Below are 27868 nucleotides of genomic sequence, written 5' to 3'. Positions count from 1 at the left end.
CGTCGTTGCTGTGGAAACTGCGCTACTTTCGAGAGCAGAAGAGAGCCAGTGCGCGCGCAGACCCCAAACCCGACCGCTTCATTTCGCGTGCGTGATGTTTGCAGCGGGTAAAGAGGTAGACTTTAGGCAACTCGTTGCCCTGCGCGTGCTCGCCGTCGTTTACAGCGGTCTACGAATCCCAGCCAGCTGCAGCGAGACTGGCGGTGGGGCAGGAAATGGGCGGACCGCGATATCTGATGCAGATAGCAAACTGGTGATCTCTTTCTTTTGCTTGACACAAATCTGAACAAATTCAAGAAAACAGAAAAAATTCAGAAAAAATCAAAATCAGAAATCATAAATTGAAAATAAAAAAATAAAAAAATAAAAAAATAAAAATAAAAAAGAGAATTCCACAGCTGAGTCGACTTCTCTGCGCCAGGTTGTCGGCCTTCTTCTCGCTGCCGTCGAGATCTCGTGCCTGCCTCAGTCATCGTCCCATCCCATCCATCACCTCTGCATCTGCTGTCGCTGGTCAACCAACGAGATTCTGTTTTGTTTCTCTGCAGTCCGCATTCTTTATTAACTGTCCTTAACTATCTCGTGTTTCTCGTGCGAGAACTAAAACAACCCAACGTTCATCCACGTCACCTCACCGTTCAACTAGTTCATCACACTTCCCTTTCCAGCTTTTCATACTTTTCCCTTCCCCGACCCTTCCCTCTCTTTTTAACCGACCTCTGCAATCAACCCTTCCACATCTGCGTCATCGGTCTTTCCCTCCTCCCTCGCTCTCCTCTCGCCACTTCTACAACCTCCACTCATATTCCCGCCCACCGCCCTAAGAAAAAACCTCCTCCTAAAAAAACTTTTCGAGACGACGGCCCCTGCGCCAATTCGTCCTGAACTCTGTTGGAATAAGAAGAGAGGCAAAAGGCAAAAATCTGACAAACAAATACCCCTGCGCTGATTGGCCAGTCCGCGCTTCTTTTTTCTTTTTCTCGCCTCCAAAGCTCTTCTAGCGCCTCGACTTTGAAATTGCGGTTTTCTTTGTTTTGGTTTTTCTTCCCGGCTGCTGCTGCTACTGAGAGAGAGAGAGCAGCTGTGAGAGAAAAAAATAAATCGCAAGCGGTGCCTGGCGTAGTAGACCCGCGTGCTGGACCACGGGCGGTTTGGCGACAGACACCGATCGCTCGCGTATTTGCCTCTGATGTAATTGATTTATTTTATCCTGCCCTGATCCGTCGTCATATCACTGTCTTGACATCATAGATATACAATGTAAACAACAATAGACTGCAATAACCTTCTTAAATAATTGCCGCATTCAGCACATCAATCCCCTATTACATAGCCACTAAACATACCATTACCCCCCTAAAATATGAATCTAAACCCCGTAGTCCCATCCAGCCCATCAACCACTCCTCCCCTCTCAAGCTTCTTATTCAACCGCACCAGACTCCCCTTCAGCACCGTCGCGGCCACGATCCCCGACAGCGCAAAGAACCCACAGACCGCGAAGCCGACGTAAAACTGCGGCTCGCTCCCGACGTAGAACAAGTACGGCACAATGATATTCGGCACGTTGCCGCCGATATTCACAAAGCTCACCGCCGCCGCCCGCTTGATCGGCGGCCGCGGCACCGTCGTCGCCATCCATGCGAACCCGAGCGACCACGAGTTGTAGTTCTGCAGCATCAGCAGCATCGACAGGTACCGCCAAAACGTGTCCTGCGTCATCATCGAAATCACAATCCCCAGCGCCGCCAGCGCGGGGCCCCATACCATATGCAAATACCGCTCGCCCGTCTTGTCCGAGTGGAAACTGTTCCACACAGACGTAACCGAGCATAGCAACCATGGCGGTGCCGTCAGTAGCAGCGTCTTGGCCTGGCCGTACCCCAGTGATCCGACAATCGTGGGAAACACAGTGTTGATACCGCCCATCATCGCCAAGCTAAACTGCATCCACAGAATAATCAGCACCTTCTTATCCACCAGCGCGAGATACAGTCCCGCAAGCGCAGACTGAAACTTGGATTTCGGCGGCTCGGCCATCGCCCGTCCTTGCTCGTCTTCCTCGACCGGCGCGGCTGAGTCGTCGTCGTGCTGGCCGACGTCGTTGATCATCCGCAAGACGCCGAGAAGACGCTCTTCTTTCGACAGCCACTTTGTCGTCGCGGGCAGGTTTGGGAGAATTGGGATCGCAATCAGAGCAACTATCACGGTCAACGTGCCCTCGATAAGAAAAAGCCATCGCCAGGCGGCGAGGCCAAACACGCCGTCTAGGTTCTCTAAAACGCCGTAGGCTACCAGTCCTGAGAATGCCCCAGATACCCACGAACCACAAACAAAGATTGCCCTGAACATCGTATTAGCCCAACCATACAATACCACCTCAACACAACGGCTGTACTCACGATCGCTTGGCTATCTCGTACTTGGTATACCAGCAAGACAAGTAAAACATCGTACCAGGATAAAACGCCGCCTCGGCGAATCCAATCAAGAACCGGATCGTCACCAGCGACCGATACCCGCTCACAAACGTGGTCCAGAGCGAGAGCATGCCCCAGATGACCATCGCCGAGGGAAGGTACACCGACGGCTTGCCTATCTTGCCCAGAATCAGATTCGAGGGCACCTGCATTAGCGTGTAAGGGATGAAGAGCACCGAGACGGCGGTCGAGTATTGTGTGCTGGTTAGGTTGAGATCTTCCATCAGCGAGCCAAGTTTCGCTGCTGCAATGTTGTTCCGGTCCAGATAGCTGGTGATATGTTAGCTTCCTCTCTTCACTACTAAAACCAAGGTAATCAACCTACTTCAACATATACATGGCAATCACAACCGGCAGAATCGCATAATCAATCTTCCTCTTAAACGCCTTCTCCATCGCAGCCCGCTCAGCCGACCCACTAGGCGGCAACACAACATCCTCAAATTCTCCCCCGTACAGCGTCGACAGGTCGACCTCGACCTCTCTTATCCCGCCGATACTAGCAAACTTCCTAACGTCCTCATCGCTCACGCCGCTGCCGCTCTGCGGAGGAAGCAGCGGTGCTGTGTCAATCGCATCCTCGTCCGCCTCAGGTATGTCAGCCGGTGCTGTGTTCAGGAGAGGGTCCGTCGTTTGTGCCATTTTGTTGTTTGTAATCTAATCGGCTGCAAAGTCACGCCTTGTCGTTGCCTCTTGTTGCCTCTCTCCGCAAGTCTAGCGCTGTGACAAGTTCCACGCCTCCGACCAAGTAGAAGCAATTAATATCACCCTTGAAAATCAATTCAACCTAACTATCAAACTCCAGCTCAACGCAGTCGTCTGCCCGTATCAACAAGCCTCGAAAGTAGATAGTCAAGACCCTCCCTTTATCAACCGCGCGCGCTATCTAAATCTGTGGAGAAACGGGGTTTGTGGCGTATTCGAGCGCGGTTGAGCCCCCACGCGGGCTTGCAGCCGAGCGCTGTCGGCCTTATGTCCTTTCAGCTCCTTACTGCTTACTTATCTGCGCGCGCTTTTATTGTCGTGTAGGTAAAGAAATTTGACTGTTTTTGACGGTTTTTTTTTTAAAGTGGATGGGATTGAGGGGACTTACTCATAACCTGAGACTTTGTCGGATACTTCTTTTTAGCGATAATTATTTTGAAGATAATCAAGATCTCCGGATCAGATACCTTTATACAACATCCCCACGCAAAAGCCGGATCAGCAACTCTCTTGAAATCTGTTTGATCTCCGAGCATATTCTGCAATTGCATCAGATCCCATCTCCGCCGCGTCCTGCTATCCCCACGGCCTCTGCAAGGATCTCGTAGATAATCATAATGCGTTTGTGGACAGCGATTCTCAGTGGTGTTTAAGCGTTGATTTTTGTGTAGAGTCCTTGGTACCGAGACAAATAAGCGGCAACTATCAACTATGAAACAAAAAATCGAAAATAAAGTGGATTTATTGCTATGAAAGTCAAACAACTGAGATCGCTTGAAAGATATGAAATTGAGGAGTTACTGCCGCCATATCTCTACTCCACTACATCCTGATCTCTAGAAACTTCACAGACACTATCCTGCAAGATCCCAAGTTGAAAACGATTCGAGCCCATCAACCTCACAATAAAACCGCCAAAATATCCAAAAACTACAAAATCGACTCTATAAAGTAGAAGTAGTTTATATAGACCAGCAAAATTTTTTTATTTAAAGATTGCGGGCTTAGCTCAGTTGGGAGAGCGTCAGACTGAAGTCACACTTCGGTTGTTAATCTGAAGGTCCTGTGTTCGATCCACAGAGATCGCAATTACTTTTTTTTATTTTTTATTTTTTTATTTGTCTGTTATCTTGAAGTAAGATTATCAATGTACGGCTGAATTTTTTAATGATATAACATTACCGTTTACCCGCGAGAATTGCGGGCGAATGTTATATATATCAGTATCTGCGGAAAAGCGAACTTTGGTATAGTGATGCGAAGTAACTAGTCAAGTCAAGTCACTAGCGACCTCAGCCGTTCGTCCAATTATTTGCCGCACTCTAGTTTTGATATATCAAGAGGCTGAATTACAAAGAATATGCTTTCTCTTTTTGCACGTACGTCTGTGATGTCTTTGTGGATTTGCAAACGATATGGTCTTTTTTCAAAATGGGATTTAGAAGTGCGTTGTATTCCTCTGGTTTGGATATAGGTAAGACATGCGGTGCATTGCATTGACTGACGACCCAAGCAACTCTTATCCACTCCTCGCTCGATAAATTGCGCATAGTAATCAAGATTTATCCGTACTGCTCGTCACGGCGAAATTAAAAAATCTGTGCAGAAGAAGTACGCTCGTTGGGGTATCAGAAACTCTGCTCGCGAGTGAATATGGGGATGTTCTCGAAAGGGTTTATCGGCGATGCAGATACCTGAAAAGTGAGTTCACAAACGCTGTACAAGCTCAAGCTCGTATACACTACTGTTTAGTGAGGAGAAAAGCACGGATATGAACTTATCTATTGCGATTGAGGAGATTTGCTGTTGACAGCATGAAGATAGAATTCTTTCGTGTTCTTAAGCGGGACTGGCAGATGTACAATGCGCGTCTGAACGGCAGGAGGTGGGTACGCGGGTATTCTCGGCTTGTCTTGCAATCTCTCATCAATCTGAACCGGAAGATACTCCAGATATGAAACAGCAAGATGGGTCTCGAGAGGAAGGAGGTTGGTTGCCTCGGAACAGAAGCCAAAAGCGATTAGGTCGAACATATCTTGTTGAAGCCCGCGAAGAGCCGCGCCTGGTGCGTAAGGCATTCTCCGCCAATAGCCGGTAGCCCGGAAAGGTTTTGCATTTGCGTGTCTGCGGCTTCTGTACTGCTTCTCGGTGCTTTAGATTATGAAAACTTTTTCATATGGAGTAGATAACAAAGATAACGGGAATTGCAGACGGTCGAAACAGGGAGGAAGGCGAGGAATTTAGTAGGAGGACCTTGCGCATGGCAGACGCTGCAGCCCTCTTGACTCAGTCCGAGAGTCAGAGGACAGCAGAGTCCACGCGCGCTCTTTGTCTACACACAAAGGCGGCGTGGCTGCTGTTTGCCAAATGAACGCCATCGGGAAGATAACGGTAGTTCCAAAATAAAGGAAAGAATAGATAGCTTGCGGGAATTTGCGCAATTGGAGGCGACCCACGTCAGTGGCTTTCTTGCGGTGATCTACATCGCGATGGACTGCAAATTGATTGATTACTGATACGGACTTTACAAATCGCATTGCTGTGCGCTTCGGTATTGGATGCCTTATCCTCAGTAATGGACAACGTTATTTGATTCGTGGTCCATGCTATCAGCAGATATAGCATCTTCTATTAAATGCGCGCACAATGTGAGCAGATAGGTAATTTCCCGGACCGTAGAATGATGATGGAGTACGTATCAAAGATCAGGAATTATGAAGCAAAATACAGTTCAAACACAACCTCCATCTCGCTGCTGCATCTCGTATCAGCCCGCATCTGCACACTCAAAAGCAAAGCAGAAAACACGGGACTTATCGAGCGCGCGACCGGAAAAATCAAAAATCCAGGTCGGCGAGCCCGTGCGCGGGAAGGGAATCGAAAAGAGGAAAGAGGGAGCTATGACTACGGCTCTTTGCGATGCATATTTGCGCCGGTGGATACAGAGGCGGTCGCTTACACGCCGGTGGCTGAATCCGCCTCTTACGCTAGGATCCGCTGCTTCTATAAACCGTTCAGAGCTCTGGTTTTGTTTCCGTCTTCACGTTACTGCAGATGCTGTTTTTCAGTCGCGATTTCTAGACAACAAAAGGAAGCAGCGCAGAACGCCGACTTTGCAAAACTGCCTTCTTTCATCTCTTGGAAATACGGGCCTCATTGCTGAAAAGGGTAGTTCGGACCAGGTCCATCGGGGAGCATACAAAGAGCAGGGCGCACGGTGCGAGTGGCGGGCGTAGTAGCGCCAGCAGAGTTTTTTGCTGCCTCGGTGTTTGTAAAAGTGGACCTCGCGAAGAGGAACAAAACAAAAACGATGAAATGGTTTTGCATTCTGGTTGCGTGAGCAGGGAGCAGACAGCAAAGCAGCTGGGAGGAAACTGGAAGTGATGCCCAGTAAACGGCGGGGGTTTTGTAGATCGGCTGCAGGAGCTCTGTCTGCGTGTCTTCTCGCAAGCCGCTTAATACCATCTTGCTATGAAGACAAATATATCGACCACATTAAATTCTCCTCTCAGCCTCCTCTACCGCTTCCGGTTTCGCGCTGCTGTGTATGGCAGCAGGACAGCGGGACGGGCGAGAGGTATCTTTCGGAGAATTGCGGCAGACAAAACCGTAAACCAGAACTCAAAACTGTAATGCGCCAAACTCTAAGCATATTAAGCATCAAAAGTCTCACAAAAGCGCCTTCTGCTAACGCTTTTCGGCCGCCCATCGCGCCTTCGTCGTCATCGGTCCTGCATAACGAGCCCTGGCCCGAGAGCCGACTCATTTGCTGCTGCAGGAGGCCGGGTGGGACGAAGAGACCGCGAAGCGTCTGCGAGTCTTTGCAGGGCCGGCGTATATAACAGCATCTTTAATATATCGCAGAAGTCGCAGTTAGATGCAATAGCATGTGCCTATCTGCTTGACAGCTTGCGTTTTTTATTTTGAATTTGAATCTGGGGATGGCAAAACGTGAGGAAGACGAAGTTCCCGAGGCACACGAGTTTGCGCGGTGCCGCACCGGAAAGCTTTTTTTCTTCGGCGCCGCGTGGTACTATCGTTCCGTGATTGACTTACACCTTCGTCTTCCCTGTTCACAGTTCTCTGTAAACGCATGCAGTAACTGCTATTGAGGAAAACCCTTCCGCGCCAAAGTTTGGTGGGCCGTCCGACGATATTGAATCCGCAGCTCGCGATTGGCCAAACCCGTCTCTGGCTATCAGTCTTCGCCATCCCCGAACTTTTGACTCCATCATGTCCCTATTTCGGTAGGTGGCCACATGCCCATCTTCACGCTCTGTACGGATTCGCCACGAGGCCTCTAGACCCTTCGTCCGGCAGCAGCGAGTGGTGTGGGATTGTGCCGAGAGTGATTACGATTGTAGTCCGTGTAATGAAACTTGAAGACCGTTCCAGCAGTCTGGCCAAGCAGACAGCCGGTCTTCCTTAAGCCTCTTGTCTCCTCATCCTTCTAATCTAACCTTTTGAAGCTTCGTATTATTACCTTCGGAGAGAGTCCACAAATTAGTTTAGCTTCACCCTCAGCCTAACGTCTGTGTACCTCCCACCCCCGCTTGTACTGCGCTGTCGCGGTACCTGCCCTCGCCTGATCAGCGTCAAACAAGATATGCCACCTCCGCTATTCAGATATAAGATTGGGCCCATCCCTCCCGGGCTTGCTTTCCTCGCCTCTTCACCCGTCCCGTCCACCATCGTAACGACTCTTCCCTTGCTATCGGCCTAGCTTCCTCTTCCCCCTCCGCTAGACTACAAAATGGCGCACACCCATGAGATAGAGGAGGATAGTATCGCCTTGGACTCCAAGGTTGCCGAGAAAATCCCCGAGTACAAGTCTGACCAGCTTGCGTTCACCAGCTCGGTTGAGGAAGGGTCTACCGATGAGTACGACCTCAAGGCGCGCAATATCGCCGGTTTCGACCCCAACGCGCCGACCGGCGACGACCCGATCGACACTAAGGACGACAAGTATGCTGTCGAGACCGAGCTCGAGGACTCGCCGTACCCCGAGGTCCGCGCTGCGGTGCCCAACGTTGACGACTCGTCTATGCCTGTCAACACCATCCGCATGTGGGTACTTGGTTTGATTCTCTCGACCGTCGGCTCTTCTCTCAACATGTTCTTCTCGATGCACTCTCCTGCGTAAGTTCTGCATTGTCTCTTGTGAAGCTATGTGCTGCATATACTAATTCATTATGCAGATTCACGCTTACTCCGTTCGTGGTCTCCATCATTGCCTGGCCGCTCGGTCGCGCATGGGATCTTATCATGCCCGATATCTCCATCTTCGGCCTTAAGTTGAAGGACGGCCGCTTCAACGTCAAGGAGCACGCCATGATCACGGTCATGTCGAACGTCTCCTTCGGCGGCGGCGCTGCCTACTCCACCGACATCTTCCTCTCCATGACCCAGTACTATGACATCCACTTTGGCTGGGGTTTCATGATTGTGACCACCATCGCCACTCAGTGCATCGGTTTCTCTGTCGGTGGCCTGTTCCGTCGCATCTTGGTCTACCCCGGCTCGATGATCTGGCCTTCCAACCTCGTCACCGCCACGTTCCTCACCAACATCCACAAGAACGACAACTTCCCCGTCTCGGGCTGGAAGATCTCGCGTCTTCGTCTGTTCAACATCATCTTTGGCTGCGGCTTCCTGTACTACTGGTTCCCGGGCTACCTCGCCCAGTTCCTGTCCTACTTTGGATGGATCACCTGGATCAGACCCAACAACGTTGTCCTCAACCAGGTCTTTGGCGTCGCCACCGGCATGGGTCTTATGCCCATCACCTTTGACTGGAACCAGATCGCGGGCTACATCGGCTCGCCTTTGGTCCCCCCTTTCTTCGCGACCGCCAACATCGCGTTGTCGATGCTCATCATCTTCTGGATCATCGTGCCTGCCGTGCACTTCACCAACACCTGGTACGGAAAGTACCTGCCGATGTCCGACTCGAGCACGTACGACCGCTACCAGAGCTCGTACAACGTCTCGCGGATCTTGAACGCCGACCTGACGTTCAACGAGGACGCCTACAAGGACTACTCGCCGCTGTTCATGTCGACCACGTTCGCAATGTCGTACGGTCTTTCGTTTGCGTCCATCACCGCGACGGTCATGCACACCGCGCTTTTCCACGGCAAGGAGATTATGTTTTACTGGAAGAAGAGTCGCAATGCGAAGCCTGATATCCACATGAAGCTCATGTCAAAGTACAAGGAGACCCCTGATTGGTGGTTCGGTGTCGTGTTCCTCGTCGTGCTCGCTCTTTCGATCGTCTCCGTGCGCGTGTGGGACACCGATCTCCCTGTCTGGGCGCTCATCCTCGCGTTGATCCTCGCGTTCGTCATGACCGCTCCCATCGGTACCATCCAGGCCATCACCAACCTGCAGGTCGGTCTCAACGTGCTGACTGAGTTCATTGTCGGATACATGCTTCCCGGCCGCCCCATCGCCATGATGCTGTTCAAGACTTTTGGCTACATCACCATGTCGCAGGCGCTCTACTTTGTCTCCGACATGAAGCTCGGCCACTACATGAAGGTTCCTCCCCGCACCATGTTCTGGGGCCAGTGCATCTGCACCATCTGGACCTCGATCGTGCAGGTCGCGACCATGCAGTGGGCGCTCGGCTCGATCACCGACGTCTGCTCGTCCACGCAGCCCTCGCACTTCACCTGCCCGAACGCAAAGGTCTTCTTCAACGCCTCCGTCATCTGGGGTGTCATCGGCCCTCAGCGCATCTTCTCCCATGGCATGATCTACTACGGCCTCCTCTTCTTCTTCGTCGCGGGCTTCGTCCTCCCCATCATCACCTGGCTCATCGTCAAGTGGAAGCCCAAGTCGATCGCAAAGTACATCAACTGGCCCGTCTTCTTCACCGGCACCGGTCTCATCCCGCCCGCGACGCCGTACAACTACGCCTCCTTCTGCCTCGTCGGCTTCTTCTTCAACTACTACCTCAAGCGCAAGTACTTCGCCTGGTGGGCAAAGTACAACTACACGATCTCCGCCGGCCTCGACATCGGTCTCGCCGCGGGCTCGCTCCTGGTCTTCTTGACCACCGCGCTCACAAACACCGACGCGCCGTCCTGGTGGGGTAACAACGTCCTCAACACCGTCGACTACAACGGCGAGGCCATCCAGGTCCTCGTCTCCGAGGAGCAGCCATTCTTCGGACCTACCTCGTGGTAATTTCTCTTCTCCAGTCGTTCTAAACGTCTCTATAATTCTTTATTTTTCTCCTTTTTCTACTTTTTTGGTCGTTTGGGAATGCGAGGTATAATCGGGTCTTTTCAGTCTATGTTTGTGCTATCCTGATTTTACAGTACAAAAAAAGTTCTTTTGTCTCCTGCGGTGCATAACAAATATAATTCTTCCGACGAACTTCCCGCCCACGTAAATCTCTTCTTAGCGGAGGCTTTTCTTTGTACATGATGTTTTTTCTTTCTTCTTCTTTTTGTATGAGTAGTGATATATAATTCTATGATATATTTTTCCTGATTCTAGATGACTAGTTTGGTATTTACACTTTAAGCATACGAAGCATGGTCAGCGCTTCGTCTTGGCTCTTGCCGATTCCCTCCACGATCGCTTCGATATCAATATTCGATGTCTAGAACAAGAACACAATGTTAGCCTCTGCGGAATCATAATCAGAAATGGTGAAGAAAAACATACGTCGAGAGCAGTGATTGTAGCATACGAACTTAATCGCTCTGCGGTTTCTCGAACCCACTTATCGCGCCCGTTCTTGATCTCCTTTGCGGATTCTTTGATTGTCTCCGCCTTTGCCACGCACGTCTTTTTGATTGCCGAGATCAGGGTTCCGAGTTTCCCGCCTCGCGCACCGGAGGTCGTGCTGCTTAGGAAATCAAGACTGGGGATCACGATCTTGATCGTCTCGAAGATGATAAACCGGTCATGGATCCATGACCAGTCGACCTGCGACTCTGACGTCCCTCCGAATTCAGAAATCCCGGCGTCGAGAAGAGTCTGGAGTTTAGTGACGGTGGCCTGCGTCATGCTGGTCGCCACCTGCGCGAGCTGGAGAACGACCTCCAAGCTCCATTTCTCCGCCTTTGTGACCTCGCTCGCGAGTCCTTCTGACTTCAAAAGAGCCTCAAGCCGGCTAGCGTAACCCTCGCGTGATTTTGCGTTTGCCCAAAGCTCGACGATCGTCTCCTTGAGCATGAACGCCTCGATCCAGTTCGCGCCCTGCCGAGGCCCGATCCGGTATTTTTCCTCCACGGCGGACTCACCCACCTTGCGCACTCCGCCCAGCACCTCAAAGTCGCGGTTATCGCACCATTTCATGTCAATCATCTGCGGGTTAATCCCAAGCCCGTCCATTTTCGCGCCGGAGAGGCGGCCGATGCGTTTGGCTTCGACGCAGAGGACGCCCTTGCCGACGCTGTTGGTGAGGCGCTTGGCAAAGTCTTTGATGCCTTGCACTTGCGAGTACGAGCCGGCTTCGTAGGAGGCCTTGACGTATTTCGGCGTCTGCACCGCGTTCATGTCGTAGATCTCCCGCGTGGCGATCATGGTTTTGAAAACGGGCGAGAGGGTGCTCAGACGGGTGAGCAGGTGATGCGAGAGCATGTCGAGCTGGATGTTTTTGATGGACAGAGAGGAGTAGTGGCCGGAGGCTTGCTGGAAGCAGCCGATGTAGAGATACAACCGCACGAGCCACAGCCGGACGTAGAACTGATGCTTGTCGCGCCCGGCGGCGGACTCGAGCAGCACGACAAGCGACATGACGACGTCCTGCTTAGTAATCTCGAACGGCGTCGGTCGCGCGTCGAGGATCCACTGCACGGCGAGGAGGAGAAGGTCGTCGCCGGCAAAGTACTCGGTGTCTTCTTTCGTCTTGAGCGTGGGCAGCAGCGCGTTGTACAGCTTGATGTTTTCGAGCACGTACGAGTCCGTCGCGGGCCGCAGGATATACACAAACTTCCGAGCGTTGACGATGACGTTTAGCTGATCGTACGTCGCGTGTCCGAGCGCGTCTGAGAACGGCGCTACTTGAGAGTCCAGGAATGCGAGCCATTTCTCGGAATCAACAAGGTCGATGAAGGGCTTCAGGTCCTCAAACGCGCACTGCTTTCTTCCAAATTTTGTAAAGTATGTCTGCGCTTGCTCCGTCACGTCTCCCGCCAGAGAAGCATAAAACACCGCCGCGAGCGCGCCATTGCGCGTACCCTGTTTTTCCGCCAGCAGACCCTCGTACTCGTTCACAAGCGCTGCGTCGCCAAGTTTCTTAACCGCGACCGCCATCTGCTTCCAACTCTCGTAGTCGTCGCGGCACTCGTCCACAAGCGTCTTCTTCGCGACCTTGAACACGACGTCCCAGTTCTCGCTCTCGACAGCGACCTCGAGACGCATGACCGCCAGCTCGAGGTTATTCCATTTCTCGGTCGCGTCGTCGGTAAGGAACTTGAGCAACTCGTCTCGCGCCGGCGCGCCCACGACCTGCAGAATGCGCGCCTTGATCACCGCTTCCTCAGCCGTCTGGCTCTCGCCCACGAGCGCAATCATCCTCCGCGCGAGCCCCGAAAACAGCATTTTCTCCATCTCGGTCGCGTCGGCTTCGAGCGCGGCGAGAAAGCACGAGGTCGCGCACCAGAGCGTGTAGTCCCGGTTCGAACCGAACGATTTCTGCAGCGCCATCGCGGCTTTCTGCTGGCCGCGCACGTCGAGTCCCGTGCTGGTGGCCCAGAACCAGGAGGTTAGGATTTTTTCGGATTTAGGATATTTCTTTGCCGCGCGTTCGTAGAGCATGCCGGCTTCGGTTGCTGTGCCAGATAATTATTAAAATAGAGAGGTAGAGCGGTAGAGAGCAGATGTATGGACTTACCTCCTGAGGAATCGAGCATGATGCCGTAGAGCAAATCCAAGGTATCATTACTACTCGGCACGGTATCGGCCAACTGTCGCGCGATGGTAAGCGCATCCTCGGGTTTCCTCTGCAGCGAATACACATACGCCTTCAACGCCTACCATTTCATCCCCGTCAGCATCAAACCACCACACGCAAGCAAGCAATCAAGAGAGACGAAACGCACCTGGGTATACTCATCCTTTGGGTTCCGTCGCAAAGCCTTTGCGATGTGCTGGTGCGCAAGCTTGTAGTTTTGCGACTCAATGGCTTCCCAGATTGCATTAGACCGGAAACTCATCTCGCGTGTGATTTCCCGTACTGCGGATCCTCACACAGAAAATATACAAAGGAGCGGGCGGTGGACCTGCTTTTTCGTGAGGACTTGGGGGGAAGAGGAAGCGAAGCTGTGGGTTTGCGTTTGTGGTAATGGAGTTCTTACGTAAAAATAAGAGCCGCACGAGAAGTTGTGCCTCGCAGTGTAGTACTATTCATGATATTGTAACGTAGATTCTTTATTTTACTGCTGATAGCTTGTTTGAGAATATCTTTATAGAGAGCCACTGCGATACTGCTGATTATAAGCAAAGAAAAGTGGAATAAGTAGTCAAAGTGCTGTTGTGAACTGGCCACGTGCGGACTGACACCAGCATCGCACCTAAGCCCGCAGACGCGTCTATCTCGCCTCTCTCTCGCATCTCCTTCTCGGCTCTCCTGATCCGCTAACAAACTCAAGATGACGAACCCCAAGATCACAGTCTATCTTGAAGTCCTGCTCAGCCGCCGACCGTCGTCCAACGGTCCGCTGCGCCACTCCCAGATCCGACAGGAAGTCTCGAACTTCATCCGCGACAACTACGCCGCGCTGCGCCTGAACTGGGCAATCAACCCCGCCGACGGCGACGATGGCAAGCAGCTCGCGCAAAAAGTCGAGCGGATCTCGGTCGCGCAGGTGGTCGGGATGGGGTATAACCCCGACATTGTGCCGATCAACGACGAGTGCGCGCTCGAGATGCATATCTATCGGCTCGAAGACGGCGAGGAGGCGGCGGCGGAGAAGGTCTCGGTGGACGAGGACGGGACTGTGTCGGCGATGGTGTGGAGTTTGCCGGGGAGGGCGTTTGATGGGTTGTGGGATAGTCTGATTTTTGACGATGATGATTTGAAGAATAGGCTGCTGCGGTATATGAGCACAGTCATGCTCTTTTCCGAGCGCGGAGTCAACCCAAACATTGTTTCTTTTAATCGGTACCAGCTGTTTACAGCCAATTTATAACAAAGCAAGCTAACATTTTCAAGAATGATTCTTCTCCACGGACCACCAGGCACGGGCAAGACGACGCTGTGCCGCGCCCTAGCGCAGAAACTCACGATCCGGCTCTCAAAGTCCTACCTCGACGGCCGACTATTTGAAATCTCTGCGCACAGTCTTTTCTCTAAATGGTTCAGCGAGAGCGGGAAGTTAGTTGGGAAGCTGTTTGAGCGGATCAGGGCGGTGATTGACGATCCCGGGGTGTTTGTGTGCTTGCTGATTGGTAGCTGTGTTCTGGTCTGTTTACTGGGTTGGGATTGGTGCTGATGTGGAGTATAGATGAGATAGAGTCGCTTACGACGGCGAGGAAGAGTTCGGCTGTGGGCAACGAGCCTAGTGATGCGATGCGGGTGGTTAATGCGGTACTGACGGAGCTCGATAAGCTCCGGTCAGCAAAGGTCTTGCGTTCTGTTCTGTGCTGTCTGTGGAAAGTAAAGTATTTAAAAGCTGACAGAAGATTATGCAGAACGTGTTGATTCTCGCGACGTCTAATTTGATTGATGCGATGGACCCAGTATCAAAACAAGTCGTGAGTTGGTGGTAGTCGGCATGAGCTAACATACCTAGGCGTTTCTAGACAGGGTCGATGTAAAGCAATACATAGGCTTCCCGACCACCGCGGCGACGTACGAGATTCTTCGGTCGTGCATTCTCGAGCTATCGCGTCACAATATGATTTCGCTGTCGTATCCCCCGCCGGGAGAAGTAGTGGTCGACGGGCGACGGGCGGGAGGGAAGACAGCTCAGGCAGAGTGGAAGCGGTCGCAAGAGACGGACTCGAGCTCTGTGATTGAAGAGGAGTTTGAGACGTTGGTGGACCTTCACCACGCCGCGTCGTCCGACACCGAAGACCAGGACGGACGATACCAGGAGCGAGCGGGCGGGCGAAGAAGGATTGCGAGTACGACTACGAGTACTACAAAAAGCGGCAGGTTTGTGAGTTACGAGGAGACGATGTTTGCGCGGACGGTGCCGGTGCAGCAGCGGATTGAGCAGTTGATTCCGTCGTATGCGCAGGCGTCGCTTAGCGTGTATTCCAAGCCGCAGGCGTATTCGTCGCGGCTGTGTGGGATTGCAAAGGAGTGTGAGGTGGGTATGATATTCAGAGTAGAAGAAGGGTAGAAGAAGGACTAATGATGATGGTGGCAGGGCCTGAGCGGACGGAAACTGCGAAAGTTGATTGTTCTGGCACACGCGCGATACGTCCAAAGCGAGAGCAGCGAACTGTCGCGGCTGCTGGACTCGATCGGGCGGGTTGCGCGGGAGGAGTTGACGGCGGAGAGCGGATGAGCAGAGATTTAAGCTGGACGATGACGAAGAGACTGGAAGAGATGCGGGGAAGAGGAGATAATTATTGCTTATTATGTTTACTAAAAGAGCGCCGTGCTCAGATAGTCGATAGTTGGGGTTCTGGTTGCTTGGGATTCTTGTTTAGTTGTGATTGAACAGAACAGAAGAGAACAATACATATAGCTGGTTATTAGATGAATATAACAAAGACAATTGATATTCTTCTTACTCTTCTTATAGTCGCAGGCAGCTCAGGTCTAGTTCACTCGTCTCGGAAAAAGTGTAACAAAGAAAGAGGAGATAAAATAAAAATAAAAATAAAAGAAAAAAGCGAGATCATGTGCCGCCCGCTTGTCTTCCCCGCATCAACCGCGTTTCTTCTGCTCTTCATTCTTTGCTCTTTGCTCTTTATTCTTTGCTGACCTTGTTATTGTCATTGTTGCTCTTGTAGTTGTTATTGATGCTGTTGTGGCTAATTACAGAGACTAGTTAACTAGTAGTAGAAGCACATTAGAGACTATCGTATACAAATTTCTCCATTTTGATTAGACATTGCTGATTCCCGACACGTATAAGTATATAGATAAAAAAGACTTCAAAACAAACAAATAGTAGACCCGTAAATTCAGACTCAAATTCAAATTCCCGCTGTGCTCCACGCATATATAAAATGGAAATAGATAGAAAAACATAAGGCTCGTCGAAATAGTCAGTTAGTAAATGTACAGCGTGTAAGTCTCCTCTCCTCCTCGCCGCGCGGGTTCCACCCACCCCCGCCTTCCCCACCTCCACCTCCTCCTCCCCTCCAAACATCCAATTCATTTCCCCGACCACGTTCAACACCCTCATCCTATTTTGGTGGCATCCCGCTCAGCTTTGACCGCTTCATGCTCTTTGACCACCGCAGCCCGCACGCATTGCACAGCGTCTTTGGTCCTTCTGGTCCCTTCCGCCATTCTGGGCTGTCAAACGTCCCACATTGCTTGCATTTGTAGTCCTTGTCGTCCATCAGTCTCTGCTTCTACACTCTGTTAGTCCCTTATAACATATTCATATCTAAGATATAAAATACCTTTGCAATCCGGTGATCTGTAGTGCTGATACTCTTCGACCGCGGTAACCCTGAACCCAGATAATCCCCCGCAATACTAGGCCCCAGCCTAATCTGCGAGCTCCCCAGCACATCCCCCGCCGAATGTCGCCGCGAATGCGTCGCCGTCGGCGCTGCCGCCGCCGCAAAATTCGTCAGCATCGAGAAATCAGACGACGGAAGTTCCTCGGGAATCATGCTCGGCACCTGGATGCTCGTCTTGTTTGCGCGCACGCTGTCGAGAACTTGCTTTACCCGCAGATTTTCAATCTTGTGGTCGAGAAATGAGTCTAGCGCGAGTGAGGCTGCTGTTGTGTTGCTGCTGCTGTTGCTGTTGCTGTTGCTGTTATTGTTGCTGCTGCTGCTTAATACGCTGGAGTACGGCCGCGCAGTAAGCACAAACCCTTTAAACTCCCCCAGCAAACTCGACGCCGGCGTATTAACCACCAACGAATTCAGCCTTCCAAACTGGCGATAATCATCCGAGCTGTTACTATCCACCGAACTATCATCGTTCGAGTCCGCTCCGGGCGAGTATGACGCCGAATGGTACGACCCATAAGCCGCCGACGACGACGACGACGACGAAGCCGAGTTTGAAAACGACGCGTGCCCGCTGATCTGGACAAGCAGCTGATGCCCGTCCTTGCAAATCAAGCGACACGTCAACAGCACGCGCGCCGAATCCGAGATCTTCTCGCGCGACGCGCGCGTAAACAGGTCCTCGTTCGTACTCATCGTCGACGACGACACCGCCCGGTTCAGTTCCCGCGCGAGCTGCTTGTAGTCGTCCGCGGCCACGTACTCGCTCAGGTGCTTGCCCACAAACTCGGCCGGCGAGTAGCCGAGCACTTCTGTGACTGTCTGCGACGCGAAGATCACATGGCCCTGCGGCGACACGACGTGTAGTAGTGACGGCGCAGTGGTTGACAGCGCCGGCGTGGGCAGCGACTGCTGCGAGACGTAGACCGGCGTCGCGGGCGAGGGGAACGCATTGAACTGATCCAGCAGTATCGGCGTCGCCAGAGGATCCAGCGGGTCCTGCAGCGGCGAGTAGGCGTTCCAGCTCATAGACGAAGGGTAGCTATCAAACGACCGCGGACGGTGGTCGTCGAGCGGGAGGGCGGAGAGCGAGGCCGCAAAGTACTCTGGCCCAATGTCATACTCTCTTGCGTCCAGATCGAAAAGGTCCATAGCGACGAGGTGCGATTATTTGGTTTGTATTCAAGATCCTGCGGTGGCCTTTCCCTGTCAGCTTGGTGCTTCACTCTAAGCTGCTTCAGCTGCTGTGCTGCTTTCTAGACAGAACTGGCAGGAGTAGAACAGGCCGGGGGGAGTAAATAAACTGGGAAGGGAAAGGCAGCGGAGGTGATATCAATATTATGTACTATCCCATCTGTGGAGCGTGGCGAGACCTCCCCCGCACCAGGTACGCCCTAACCGCTTTGGGAGTAGCACCCAACTCTAATATTGACTGTGGTGCACATTTACACGTGGCCCCTGCAGAGTACCAAAGGCTTATAAGTCTGCTTAGTAAGTGTCAGCCGAACTCCCAAAAATCTTTTTTTTCCTTCCTCACTTTTCCCGCAGAAAACCTCAGAGGTCGGTTGCACTCCTCCCAACTTCACTCATACACAGCATATTATGCCCTCAACACACAACCGCGACAAGCCGTGGGACGATGGCACGGTCGACAAGTGGACGGTTCCCGAGTTCAAGCCCGAAGACAACGCGACGGGCCAGCCGTTTGCGGAAGAGTCGTCGTTCGCGACGCTCTTCCCAAAGTACAGAGAAGCCTACCTGCGCGAGATCTGGGGCGAGGTGACGCGCGCGCTCGAGCAGATGCATGTCGCGTGCGTGCTTGATCTGGTCGAGGGTTCGATGACGGTCAAGACTACCCGCAAGACGTACGATCCGGCGGCGATTCTCAAGGCGCGCGATCTTATCAAGCTGCTGGCGCGCTCGGTGCCGCTGCCGCAGGCGCAAAAGATCCTGCATGACGATCTGCTGGCGTGCGATATCATCAAGATCGGATCGCTGGTGTCGAACAAGGACCGGTTTATCAAGCGGCGGCAGCGCATTCTGGGACCGCAGGGAAACACGCTCAAAGCGCTCGAGCTGCTCACGAATTGCTACATCCTCGTGCAGGGAAACACGGTGGCGGCGATGGGTCCGTACAAGGGCTTGAAGGAAGTGCGCCGGGTGGTCGAGGACTGCATGAAAAACATTCATCCGATCTACCACATCAAGGAGCTGATGATCAAGCGCGAGCTGGCCAAGAACCCCGAGCTCGCAAACGAGTCGTGGGACCGCTTCCTGCCGCACTTTAAGAAACGCAACGTACAGCGCAAGAAGCCCAAGAAAGTGCGCGCAAACAAGCCATACACGCCGTTCCCGCCCGCGCAGCAGCCGCGCAAGATCGATCTGCAGCTCGAGTCGGGAGAGTACTTTTTGTCGAAGCGCGAGAAAGCGCAGCAGGCGGACGAGGAAAAGAGGGAGCAGCGGGAACAGAAGAAGCTGGAGAAGAAGGCCGAGCGGGAGAAGGATTTTGTGCCGCCGGAGGAGGACGCGCCAAAGAAGCGCAAGAGCTCAGACGAACCGGAGAAGAAGAAGAAGAAGAAGAAGCACAGGAAGGAGGAGTAGATAATCTATCCAACTTAATACAAGTCTCGACAATGGAAGACCATAAGAACAGGGTCGTGCGGCTCAGCTGCCCGGCCACCCCATTCAAACACCTTCAGCCCCAGATTTCGTAGTTCTCTCTCTTCTCTGTATTCTATGTACTTCACCCCATGTCCTCGTCCACTCCGGTGTCTGTGCATCGACTGAAAGGCCTCGTGCCTCCGCGGCTGATAGGCGCAGCCCTCGCAGTGCACGAGAACCGGCTGTTTGTGCACGGCGGGAAATACGCCTCGTCAAAGACCGACGCAATCTCATCCGCGCTCTACGTGCTCGATCTCGAAAGCCACGTCTGGTCGCGCCTGTACCCGCCCACGCGCTCGTCGACGAGCACAGCAGTCTCCTTATCATCTTCTTCCCAGCCGGTGACGATGCACTCGTTCTTCCATCCCACCGCGGACGCGCCGAGTCCGCGGTTTTTCCACTCGTTGACGTACCACAAAAACCGGCTGTATACGTACGGCGGGATGAAGTTCCGGAACGCGACGGCCGCGGATCTTTGGTACTTTGATCTTGAGCTGTCGAGCTGGGTTGAATTGCCTGCAAGCAGCGGCGATGATTCGGCAGGGCGGTGGGCGCACTGTGCTGGCGTGTGCGGGAGCACGCTCGTGGTTTTGGGAGGACAGGACGCGGACGCGAATTATATGGGCGACATCCTCCTCTTTGATCTTGCGCGCAACGTGTGGGAAACACAGCTACGGAGTCTGCCGAGCGGAGACAGATACAGCGTAGGATTTGGCGTCTACCGGTCGACGCTGATAGCCTCTTGCGTGGGGGATTCGTCTGCCGCGGGCAAGGCTCGGCCAAACCTGGTTTTGTTTTCAAACTACAACACCGAGAGCAGCTCGATGTCGCTCGATGTGATTTCGCCGCCGGCGGTGTCGTTTTCACATGTGCCGGTGAGCTTAGCAGACACAGCGGCCCCGCCGTTTCTGCGGTTTCCTACAGGAGGCGTGCTGGGGGATTATATTATTATGGGCGGAGTGTATCTGTCGACGGCGGCGCAGAATTACGCGGTGCACGCATACAACACGCGGACGAAACGATGGACACAGGTGCAGTACCAGCAGCATGTGCGGTCGGCAAGGTCATCGTGGAACACGTCGTTTTTCAGCGAAGCGCAGTCAAAGTACGTCCTTCTCGGCGCGGACGAGAGCGCGACGATGATGCTGGACGACTACCACGAGCGGATCATCAACTTTTCGCACATGCTCGAGATTGATCTCGCGAGCTTTGGGATTTTTGCCGGCCGGCAGAGCGCGGCGATGTCGTTCTCGAAAGCAGGGCAGGCGCTCGGACAGGTTGCGCTGAAGGATGGTGGGTTTGCGGATATGGAGATTGTGTGCTTTGCGCCGGAGGCAGATGGTCGTACGCCGTTTTCGGACGAGAAAGGTGTGATGCCAAGTACGAGGCGGATTTCGGTCAACAGCCGAATCCTGCGAGAGCGATGGGGGAGCTATTACAGCGTGCTGGAAACGGCGGGTGAGGTGGATGACTCATCTGTGGTAGAGAGTATGCCGGGGACGCGACGGGGCACGACGACGACGGTGGAGTCGTTTGTGTCGACGGTTTTGGAAAAACGGATGTATGCGCCGTTTGAAGAGACGGAGAGGCGGGTGCTGTTTATGCCCGAGCGGTACGAGGTGGTGCGGGAGCTGGTGGGGTGGTTCTACACGGGGACGATAGCGGAGGAGAGCGATGTGAGGACGCTGAGCGGGCTGCTGGTGCTGTCGAGGAGGTGCCAGATTGGGCTGCTTAGAGCGCGGGTGGTGGAGAGGCTCGAGGAGATGGTTGACGAGGCGCTAGCGCAGAGGGCGAGCACGGAAGGGGTGAGCCGCGAGGGGGAGGTGTTGCGGAGGATCTACTACGCGGCTGCGGGCGCGGGCGAGGTCGGGCTGCTGAAGCGGGTCGGGGGAGTAGCGTGAATGTTCATCACAAACATGCGCGAGAGTTGGCGTGTCCTCAGCCTGACGTTGTCACTGTCTCTGCTCTGCTGAGCTCTGTCTGCCTTTGTCAATGTCTCGTCGACCACGAACGGGGCCTCAACGGGACCAAACGGGACCTGCCGGGGAGAACAGGGCCGGGTAAACGCTACGCGGCACTAAAAGAAGGTTTTTGATAGTACTGCGCCAGAAAGTGGCCCTAACCCGCAGCCAGGCCCAGAGCGCGGGAGAGGAGAGGAGAGGAGAGAGGGGAGTTGGTGCATGAAGACGGTGCATTGGAGGGTGCATGAAGACGGTGCATGGAGATGGCGAAGATGCGTTGGAGATCAGAAGCATCTGCACGCTGATCTCCTGAAGTAGATCGTTGACAGAAGCTGGATTCCCTCCTTCTCTTCTCTTCTCTTCTTCTCTCAACAGCTGTGACAAAGAGGAAAATTAAGTAACTCGTTCTTTCTTGCTTACTTAATCTCCACTCAATTTAACTCGCAGCTTAGACCACCGCTCTAAAACTCTCCTTCCTTGCGAGTCACCAAGTGCGGTGCAAATTCAACACGCTGAGTAATCTCTGTGTAAGCAGTACCAGACCAAAAGAAACTGTGTCATGTGACTGTCGGCGGGACGCGCGAGCTGCGCGCGTGGGTGTTGCTGTTTGATTCCAGTCAAGCACTCGCACTCGCATCTACTGGCAACATGTAGGCCTCTTTGATTCACTGCTTCTTACGCATTGACTAACTTCCTGCAGGTCCAGCATTCAGAAGCTCTCGATCCAAGGCATCCGCTCATTCGACCAAACCGAGCGCGAAGTAATCCACTTCTACACCCCCCTCACCCTCATCGTAGGCCACAACGGCTCCGGCAAGACCACAATCATCGAATGCCTGCGCTACGCAACCACAGGCGACCTGCCGCCCAACAACAAAGGCGGCGCATTCATCCACGACCCCAAGATCGCCGGCGAGAAAGAAGTCATGGCCCAGGTCAAGCTCGGGTTCACCTCGACGAGCGGCGTGCCTATGATTTGCACGCGCTCGATGCAGCTCACCATGAAGAAAACAACGAGGACGTTTAAGACGCTCGAGGGGCAGTTGCTCGTCACGCAGGACGGCAAGCGCACTACCATCTCCACGCGCTGCGCAGAGTTGGACGCTCAAATGCCGCAGTACTTGGGCGTTTCCAAAGCGATCCTGGATTATGTCGTTTTCTGCCACCAGGACGATAGTCTGTGGCCACTCTCAGAACCCGCGACGCTCAAAAAACGCTTCGACGAGATCTTTGAGGCACTCAAGTTCACCAAAGCGCTCGATGCAATCAGAGCATTACGCAAAGAACGCGCGACAGAGATCAAGATCCTGACCAACGACGTTGCGCATTTCAAAGTCGACAAGGATCGCGCGGATAAACTACGCACGCGCATCGAGACATATCAGCGGGATATCGAGTCGCTGACCGAGCAGGCCAGGGCGCTTAACCAGTCGATGGATAAAAACACTGCCGAGATCGCGGCGCTGTTTAAGTCGAACCAGGGGTTTCAGAAAGTTCTTTCGGATCTGAGCGAGAAGCGGAATACTTTAATCTCGCTGAAAGAGCAAGTGATCAGACTGGAGCAGACGATCGAGGCCATGGACGAATCTACAGAGGAACTGGAGGACCGACTCTCGTCATTCGAGTCCCATGTTCAAAAGCAGCAGGACGACCTCGAAATTCTCGAAGAAAAAATCAGAAAGACGCGCGCAGATGTCGAGATCGCCCGGCAAAAGCATACCGACGCCCTAGGTCTGGAAGGCCGCTACCACGCCGCGGCCGACAGCCACGAAAAACTCAAGCGCCAGCGCGACGAGCTTATAAAGACAATCTCGCGCTCGTGCAGCATATCGGGCTTCAACACGTTTGAGTTTGACGACGACCAAGTCGCGCGGTTTCTCGAGCAGCTGAAAGAGACCACGCGGCAGTTGTCGGAGACGGTGGCGCGGGTTGTGAAGGAAGGCGAGTTTGAGGAAGAGAAAGCGCGGGGACAGCTCGAAGGCGCGCGGCGGGAGAAGTCCTCGGCGGAGATGCAGATCTCGTTGAATGAGAAAACCGCGAGAACGCGCGACGAGGAGAAAGCGCGGCTGCAGACGCAGATCGACGCGATCTCGGCTGACGAGTCGGCGCTGCTGCTGGCAAAGGCCGCGGTCGAGAGCGCAAAGGCTAAGCTTGAGGAGGCCAAGACGGCGCTGGAGAATAAGAATTTTGGGGAGCTGATTGCGGCCAAGACGAGTGAGCTGCGCGGTGTTGAGATGGAGCTCGAGGACGTGACGAACGAGCTTACGGTTGCGAACCGGCAGAGTCAAGTGCGGGCAAAGATGACGTTGCTCGTCGATGAGGCGGAAAAGCACTCTCAGACAATGTCTACACTCACTGAGGTGCATGGCCCCCGGTTTCTCGAGCTTACTGGTAGTAGTCTGGAAAGGGTTAGTGCGCCCGAGGCAGAAGGTGCACTGAAGACCGCTGTGGAGAATGCGCAAAAGAAGCTTGCAAAGGCGCGCGAGGAGAGGACACAGGCGCAGGACGAGCTGTCGCGGGTGGAGACAAAGTGCAGTATTGCAAAGCAGGATATTCTGACAAAGGGCGAGCGCGCAGAGGCGGATCTGGATAAGTACGAGAGGATGTTTGAGACGAGGGACATTTCGATTTACGAGGAGGAGTTGGAGGATTTGGAGGATGATTTGGACAACAAGAAGCAGTATGCAACCTGTTTTTTATATGATGTTGATGTAATGAAATGCTGACGAAGGGATAGGAAACTGGCGCGGTCCGAGTTTGCAATCAGCTACTTTGAAGCCGCGGTGAAGTACGCGCGGAGCAACAAAAAATGCTCACTGTGCAACCGCGAGCTGTGCAGTGACGACGAGGAGGAGAGGGACGATCTTACGGTGAGCGAGTTGGTGGGGGTGATTGAGACTCAGATTGATAGTTTTAAGGAGTTGCTGAAGGGCAAAGAGTTGGAGGAAGAGAGCGCGAGACTTGATCGCGCGCGGGCGCTGGCGCCGCAGGTTGCGTCGATTCGGGAGTTTAGAAAGCAGCTGCCGGGGTTGGAAGAGAAGTTTAAAGAGCTCGAGATGCAGTTGAAGGAGAGTAACGAGAAGGTGAGTGTGTGCGATGGTAAGGTGACCGAGGCTAAGCAGAAGCTGGATGAACTCGAGATGCTGCGGAAGCCGATTTCGGATCTTGTGCGGGCGACGCGCGAGCGCGAGGAGGCGCATGCCGCGATGGATACGTACACGCAGCAACTTCCAGGCAACGGCGAGCCGTACATGCGCGCGCTGGAGACGATTGAGCGGGACCGGCGCGAGCTTTCTGACCGCGCGGCGGGGATGCGGAAAGAACAGCAGCGGCTGGCGGACGAGCGCGAGCTTGCGCGCAGCCAGATTTCGATTCTGGACAACGAGGTGCGGGATGCGCGGATGCGGTTGTCTGCGCGGGAGCACGAGGTGCAGACGAAGAGCTCGTATGCCGGGCGGATGCAGGACGTTGTGCGGGAGCGGGACGCGGCGGTGCAGGGGGTCGAGCAGTTGAAGGTGAAGATTGCAGGGGTTGAGAATTCGATCCGGGAGTTTGCCGGGCAACTTCGCGAGACGCAGGCGCACTATCAGCAGCAGATTGAGGCCGCGAGCGCGGAGGAGAGGAACGTGCGGAGGCAGTTGACGCAGTTTGAGAGCGTGCAACGCGACGTGGAGCAGTACGTTATGGACAACGTCGCGGGCAAACTGGCCAAGTCTATCGAGCGGGTGCAAAAATACGAGGCGCGGGTGCAGCAGCTGACGGCGGATCAAGAGGAGTACTTGCGGCAGCGAAACGGATGCGAGCGAGAGCTTGCGAACGTGAATTCGCAGAAGCGACGGATTGCGGATAATATCCAGCTACGGGAACTACGGGCGCGAGTGAGCGCGCAGGAGGAGCAGATCCGCAAGCTGGAGGCGCTGGACGCGGAGCGCGAGAAGGACGCGTACGAGGACAAGAGCAAGAAGTTGCAGATGCGGCAGACAAAGTTGACGGCGGAGGTGAGCATCCTGTGTTTTTTGACCACCGGGTTATGAACTCTGTTGGGATTTAATTTTGAAGATGAAATGAATGAAGGCTGCGGGCTGCAGGGTTGAAGGCTGCGGGTTGCAGGGCTGAAAGAGGCTTGCAGAGGAGTAGGGTTTGAGATAAAATATTAAGTATTGAGCTGACGATTGGTTATTATGAAATTTAGTACGGCAAAAAGGTGGGAGAACTGTCGCAGCTGAACGACCAGGTGAAGGAAGGGCAGAGGGAGCTGCGGACGGAGTTTCTGAACGTGGACAGACTGTACCGCGAGAACCTGATCCGGCTGAAGGTGACGACGACGGCGAGCGAGGACCTGGGGAAGTACAGCAAGGCGGTTGAGGGCGCGATAATGAAGTACCACAGTCTAAAGATGGAGGAGATCAACCGGATCATCGACGAGCTGTGGAAGAAGACGTACAGCGGGACGGACGTGGACACGATCCTGATCCGGTCAGATGACGAGAGCGGGAAGGGCAACCGGTCGTATAACTACCGGGTGTGCATGGTGAAGCAGGACGTTGAGCTCGACATGCGCGGGCGGTGCAGTGCGGGGCAGAAGGTCCTTGCGTCAATCATCATCCGGCTCGCGCTGGCGGAGTGTTTTGGCGTGAACTGCGGCATCATCGCGCTGGACGAGCCGACGACGAACCTCGACCAGGAGAACGTGCAGGCGCTGGCGCGGAGTCTGGGGAGCATCATTGCTGCGCGGAAGAGGCAGAAGAACTTCCAGCTGATCATCATCACGCACGACGAGGAGTTTCTGAGGTACATGAACGGGTCGCAGCATTGCGAGTATTACTTTAGGGTCTCGCGGAACGAGCGGCAAAAGTCTCAGATAGAGCGGCAGCGGATGAGCGAGGTGTTTTAGGATATGATTTGTTTTAGCTAGTTTTGATAGTGAATGATAGCAGTGATGATACCCAGTTAGTTCTCGATACCAGCGGCCTGGGGCAGTCGTCGCGAGCGGGGCCGCGTAGGGCGAGGAGCGAGTGCGGGGAAAAAATTAAGTCGGGAGTGAGTTAGTTTCTGATTGATTCTGAACCTGGCTGATTGTGATCCCGACTGAATCTGATATCGCGGATTAGCATCTTCAGGACAGAAAAGGAAGAAAAGAGGAGATGCGCGGTTCCGGCTTTCCCTTTCCGTTATTGTTATTGTTCTTGTTCTTGTTCTTCTTCTTTCTTCTCACTCCTCACCAAGCGCAGGCGCAGGCCGAGCACCACCTCCTCCCACAGTTTATGCCAGAAGAGTCATCGGCCGTATCCCACCGCGCGCTCATCTTCACGCAGCCGCGGGCCGAGTTCCCAAACTGGCTGCGCGAGATGACCGGGCTCAGCCGATGGCCGGGGTTGGACGCGCCGTACGTGCCGGCTATGAAGTTTGACTTTCGCGGGATCCCGGAGTATGCGCGTTACGGTGTGTTATTTGTATTTGTGTTGTGTATCTGTTGTTGATTATTGTGATGATTGTGCTGATTGTGGTATTGGACGGATGTAGATCAGCAGCATTGTAGTCGGACTTATGGAGTTAACAGCTGCTCTTTTGATTGCGGGTATTTCTTCTTCGACTCATGTTCCTGAATCTGTGCTGACTTTTCTTCTTGATACGCAGACTGTGTGTAGGGCGCAATGACATCCGACACTGCCATCGTGAGCTCATCGTCATGTCCGCCTACTTCTTACTCATGTGCTAACCAAACAGACCTCCTACAGACCTTCGACGACGGGCCGACGCCAGACACGCCAACCCTGCTGCACTACCTCAAGTCCTCCGGCAGCAAAGTCAGCTTCTTCGTCCTCGGCATCCAAGTCGTCTCCTTCCCCGACATCTTCCGCAGCATGCACCGCGAAGGCCACCTCCTCGCCACGCACACCTACGGCCACGCCCACCTCCCCAGCCTGACCACCCGCGAGATCGTCGGCCAGCTGCAGTGGTCGATCTGGGCGATGAACGCGACCGCCGGCGTCATCCCGCGCTTCTTCCGCCCGCCGTTCGGCGGCGTCGATAATCGCGTGCGCGCGATCGCAGAGCGCTTGGGACTCACGGTCGTGGTCTGGGACCTCGACACTAACGACTGGCGGCTGAACGACAGGAGTCGGTCGGCGGCCGAGATTGGCGGGCAGATCAGGACGTGGCGCGAGGGAGGGGTGAAGGGGATCATGCTCGAGCATGATACTACGGCGGCGACGGTCGAGGCCGGGGTGTGGATTTCAAAGTTGGTGGGCAAGACGAATTATACGGTTGCGGATTGTAGGGAGCTGGGGATGGCGTGGTATCAGTAGGTGCTGTCTGACTGTTCTGTTCTGGTTCTGACTGTTCTGTGATGAGAATTGTATGAATAGTATTACTATTAGTATAGTTATAGATTATAGAAGTATCAATAGTTATAAGTAAAGCAAAGTAGACATGAGATGAGTAACTATCGAA

General features: G+C 53.7%; 9 protein-coding genes and 1 non-coding gene across 10 annotated transcripts; 7 read left to right on the top strand and 3 right to left on the bottom strand.

The window, feature by feature from the left end:
• Positions 1-965: 965 nt before the first annotated feature.
• On the bottom strand, positions 966-3337 carry BZA70DRAFT_192549 (major facilitator superfamily domain-containing protein). Its single transcript, XM_064910045.1, has 3 exons — positions 2806-3337; positions 2403-2750; positions 966-2344 (listed from the first exon to the last, which is right to left on the bottom strand). Exons 1-3 carry the CDS (start codon positions 3120-3122, stop codon positions 1357-1359), a joined length of 1653 nt encoding a protein of 550 aa, XP_064767460.1. The 5' UTR covers positions 3123-3337; the 3' UTR covers positions 966-1356.
• An 846-nt stretch (positions 3338-4183) lies between these two features.
• On the top strand, positions 4184-4273 carry BZA70DRAFT_t58. Its single transcript has one exon. It is a non-coding gene; the product is annotated as a tRNA-Phe (tRNA).
• A 3395-nt stretch (positions 4274-7668) lies between these two features.
• On the top strand, positions 7669-10555 carry BZA70DRAFT_192178 (OPT oligopeptide transporter protein-domain-containing protein). The gene is made up of 2 exons (XM_064910042.1): positions 7669-8324; positions 8384-10555. The coding sequence occupies exons 1-2, from the start codon at positions 7939-7941 to the stop codon at positions 10374-10376; spliced, it is 2379 nt and encodes a 792-aa protein (XP_064767459.1). The 5' UTR covers positions 7669-7938; the 3' UTR covers positions 10377-10555.
• On the bottom strand, positions 10542-13474 carry BZA70DRAFT_192172 (N-acetyltransferase B complex non catalytic subunit-domain-containing protein). The gene is made up of 4 exons (XM_064910041.1): positions 13247-13474; positions 13039-13177; positions 10863-12976; positions 10542-10797 (listed from the first exon to the last, which is right to left on the bottom strand). Exons 1-4 carry the CDS (start codon positions 13358-13360, stop codon positions 10708-10710), a joined length of 2457 nt encoding a protein of 818 aa, XP_064767458.1. The 5' UTR covers positions 13361-13474; the 3' UTR covers positions 10542-10707.
• Positions 13475-14357: 883 nt separating this feature from the next.
• BZA70DRAFT_280738 (P-loop containing nucleoside triphosphate hydrolase protein) lies at positions 14358-15886 on the top strand (the record flags this gene model as incomplete). The annotated part of the gene is made up of 4 exons (XM_064913017.1): positions 14358-14594; positions 14651-14769; positions 14838-14885; positions 14939-15886. Coding segments are annotated over 4 exons (959 nt in total), but the record flags the coding sequence as incomplete, so codon positions are not given.
• A 472-nt stretch (positions 15887-16358) lies between these two features.
• Positions 16359-18088, bottom strand: BZA70DRAFT_280720 (uncharacterized protein). Its single transcript, XM_064913016.1, has 2 exons — positions 16734-18088; positions 16359-16682 (listed from the first exon to the last, which is right to left on the bottom strand). Exons 1-2 carry the CDS (start codon positions 17943-17945, stop codon positions 16512-16514), a joined length of 1383 nt encoding a protein of 460 aa, XP_064767456.1. The 5' UTR covers positions 17946-18088; the 3' UTR covers positions 16359-16511.
• A 27-nt stretch (positions 18089-18115) lies between these two features.
• Positions 18116-19394, top strand: BZA70DRAFT_305223 (uncharacterized protein; the record flags this gene model as incomplete). Its single annotated transcript, XM_064914786.1, has 1 exon — positions 18116-19394. The coding sequence occupies exon 1, from the start codon at positions 18396-18398 to the stop codon at positions 19392-19394; it is 999 nt and encodes a 332-aa protein (XP_064767455.1). The 5' UTR covers positions 18116-18395.
• BZA70DRAFT_280717 (uncharacterized protein) lies at positions 19297-21783 on the top strand (the record flags this gene model as incomplete). The annotated part of the gene is made up of 1 exon (XM_064913015.1): positions 19297-21783. A coding segment is annotated over exon 1 (1807 nt), but the record flags the coding sequence as incomplete, so codon positions are not given.
• A 234-nt stretch (positions 21784-22017) lies between these two features.
• BZA70DRAFT_192190 (AAA domain-containing protein) lies at positions 22018-26434 on the top strand. The gene is made up of 4 exons (XM_064910043.1): positions 22018-22065; positions 22116-24095; positions 24153-25413; positions 25608-26434. Coding segments are annotated over exons 1-4 (3945 nt in total). The 5' UTR covers positions 22018-22063; the 3' UTR covers positions 26310-26434.
• BZA70DRAFT_192404 (chitin deacetylase) lies at positions 26435-27824 on the top strand. The gene is made up of 4 exons (XM_064910044.1): positions 26435-26857; positions 26939-26993; positions 27053-27090; positions 27143-27824. Exons 1-4 carry the CDS (start codon positions 26560-26562, stop codon positions 27721-27723), a joined length of 972 nt encoding a protein of 323 aa, XP_064767452.1. The 5' UTR covers positions 26435-26559; the 3' UTR covers positions 27724-27824.
• Positions 27825-27868: the final 44 nt, after the last annotated feature.

This window comes from Myxozyma melibiosi (assembly GCF_037950935.1).
Source record: "Myxozyma melibiosi strain Phaff 52-87 chromosome Unknown BZA70scaffold_8, whole genome shotgun sequence".
In the NCBI taxonomy this organism is placed as follows: Eukaryota; Fungi; Ascomycota; class Lipomycetes; order Lipomycetales; family Lipomycetaceae; genus Myxozyma; species Myxozyma melibiosi.
This window is presented reverse-complemented; position numbering and strand designations above follow the sequence as displayed.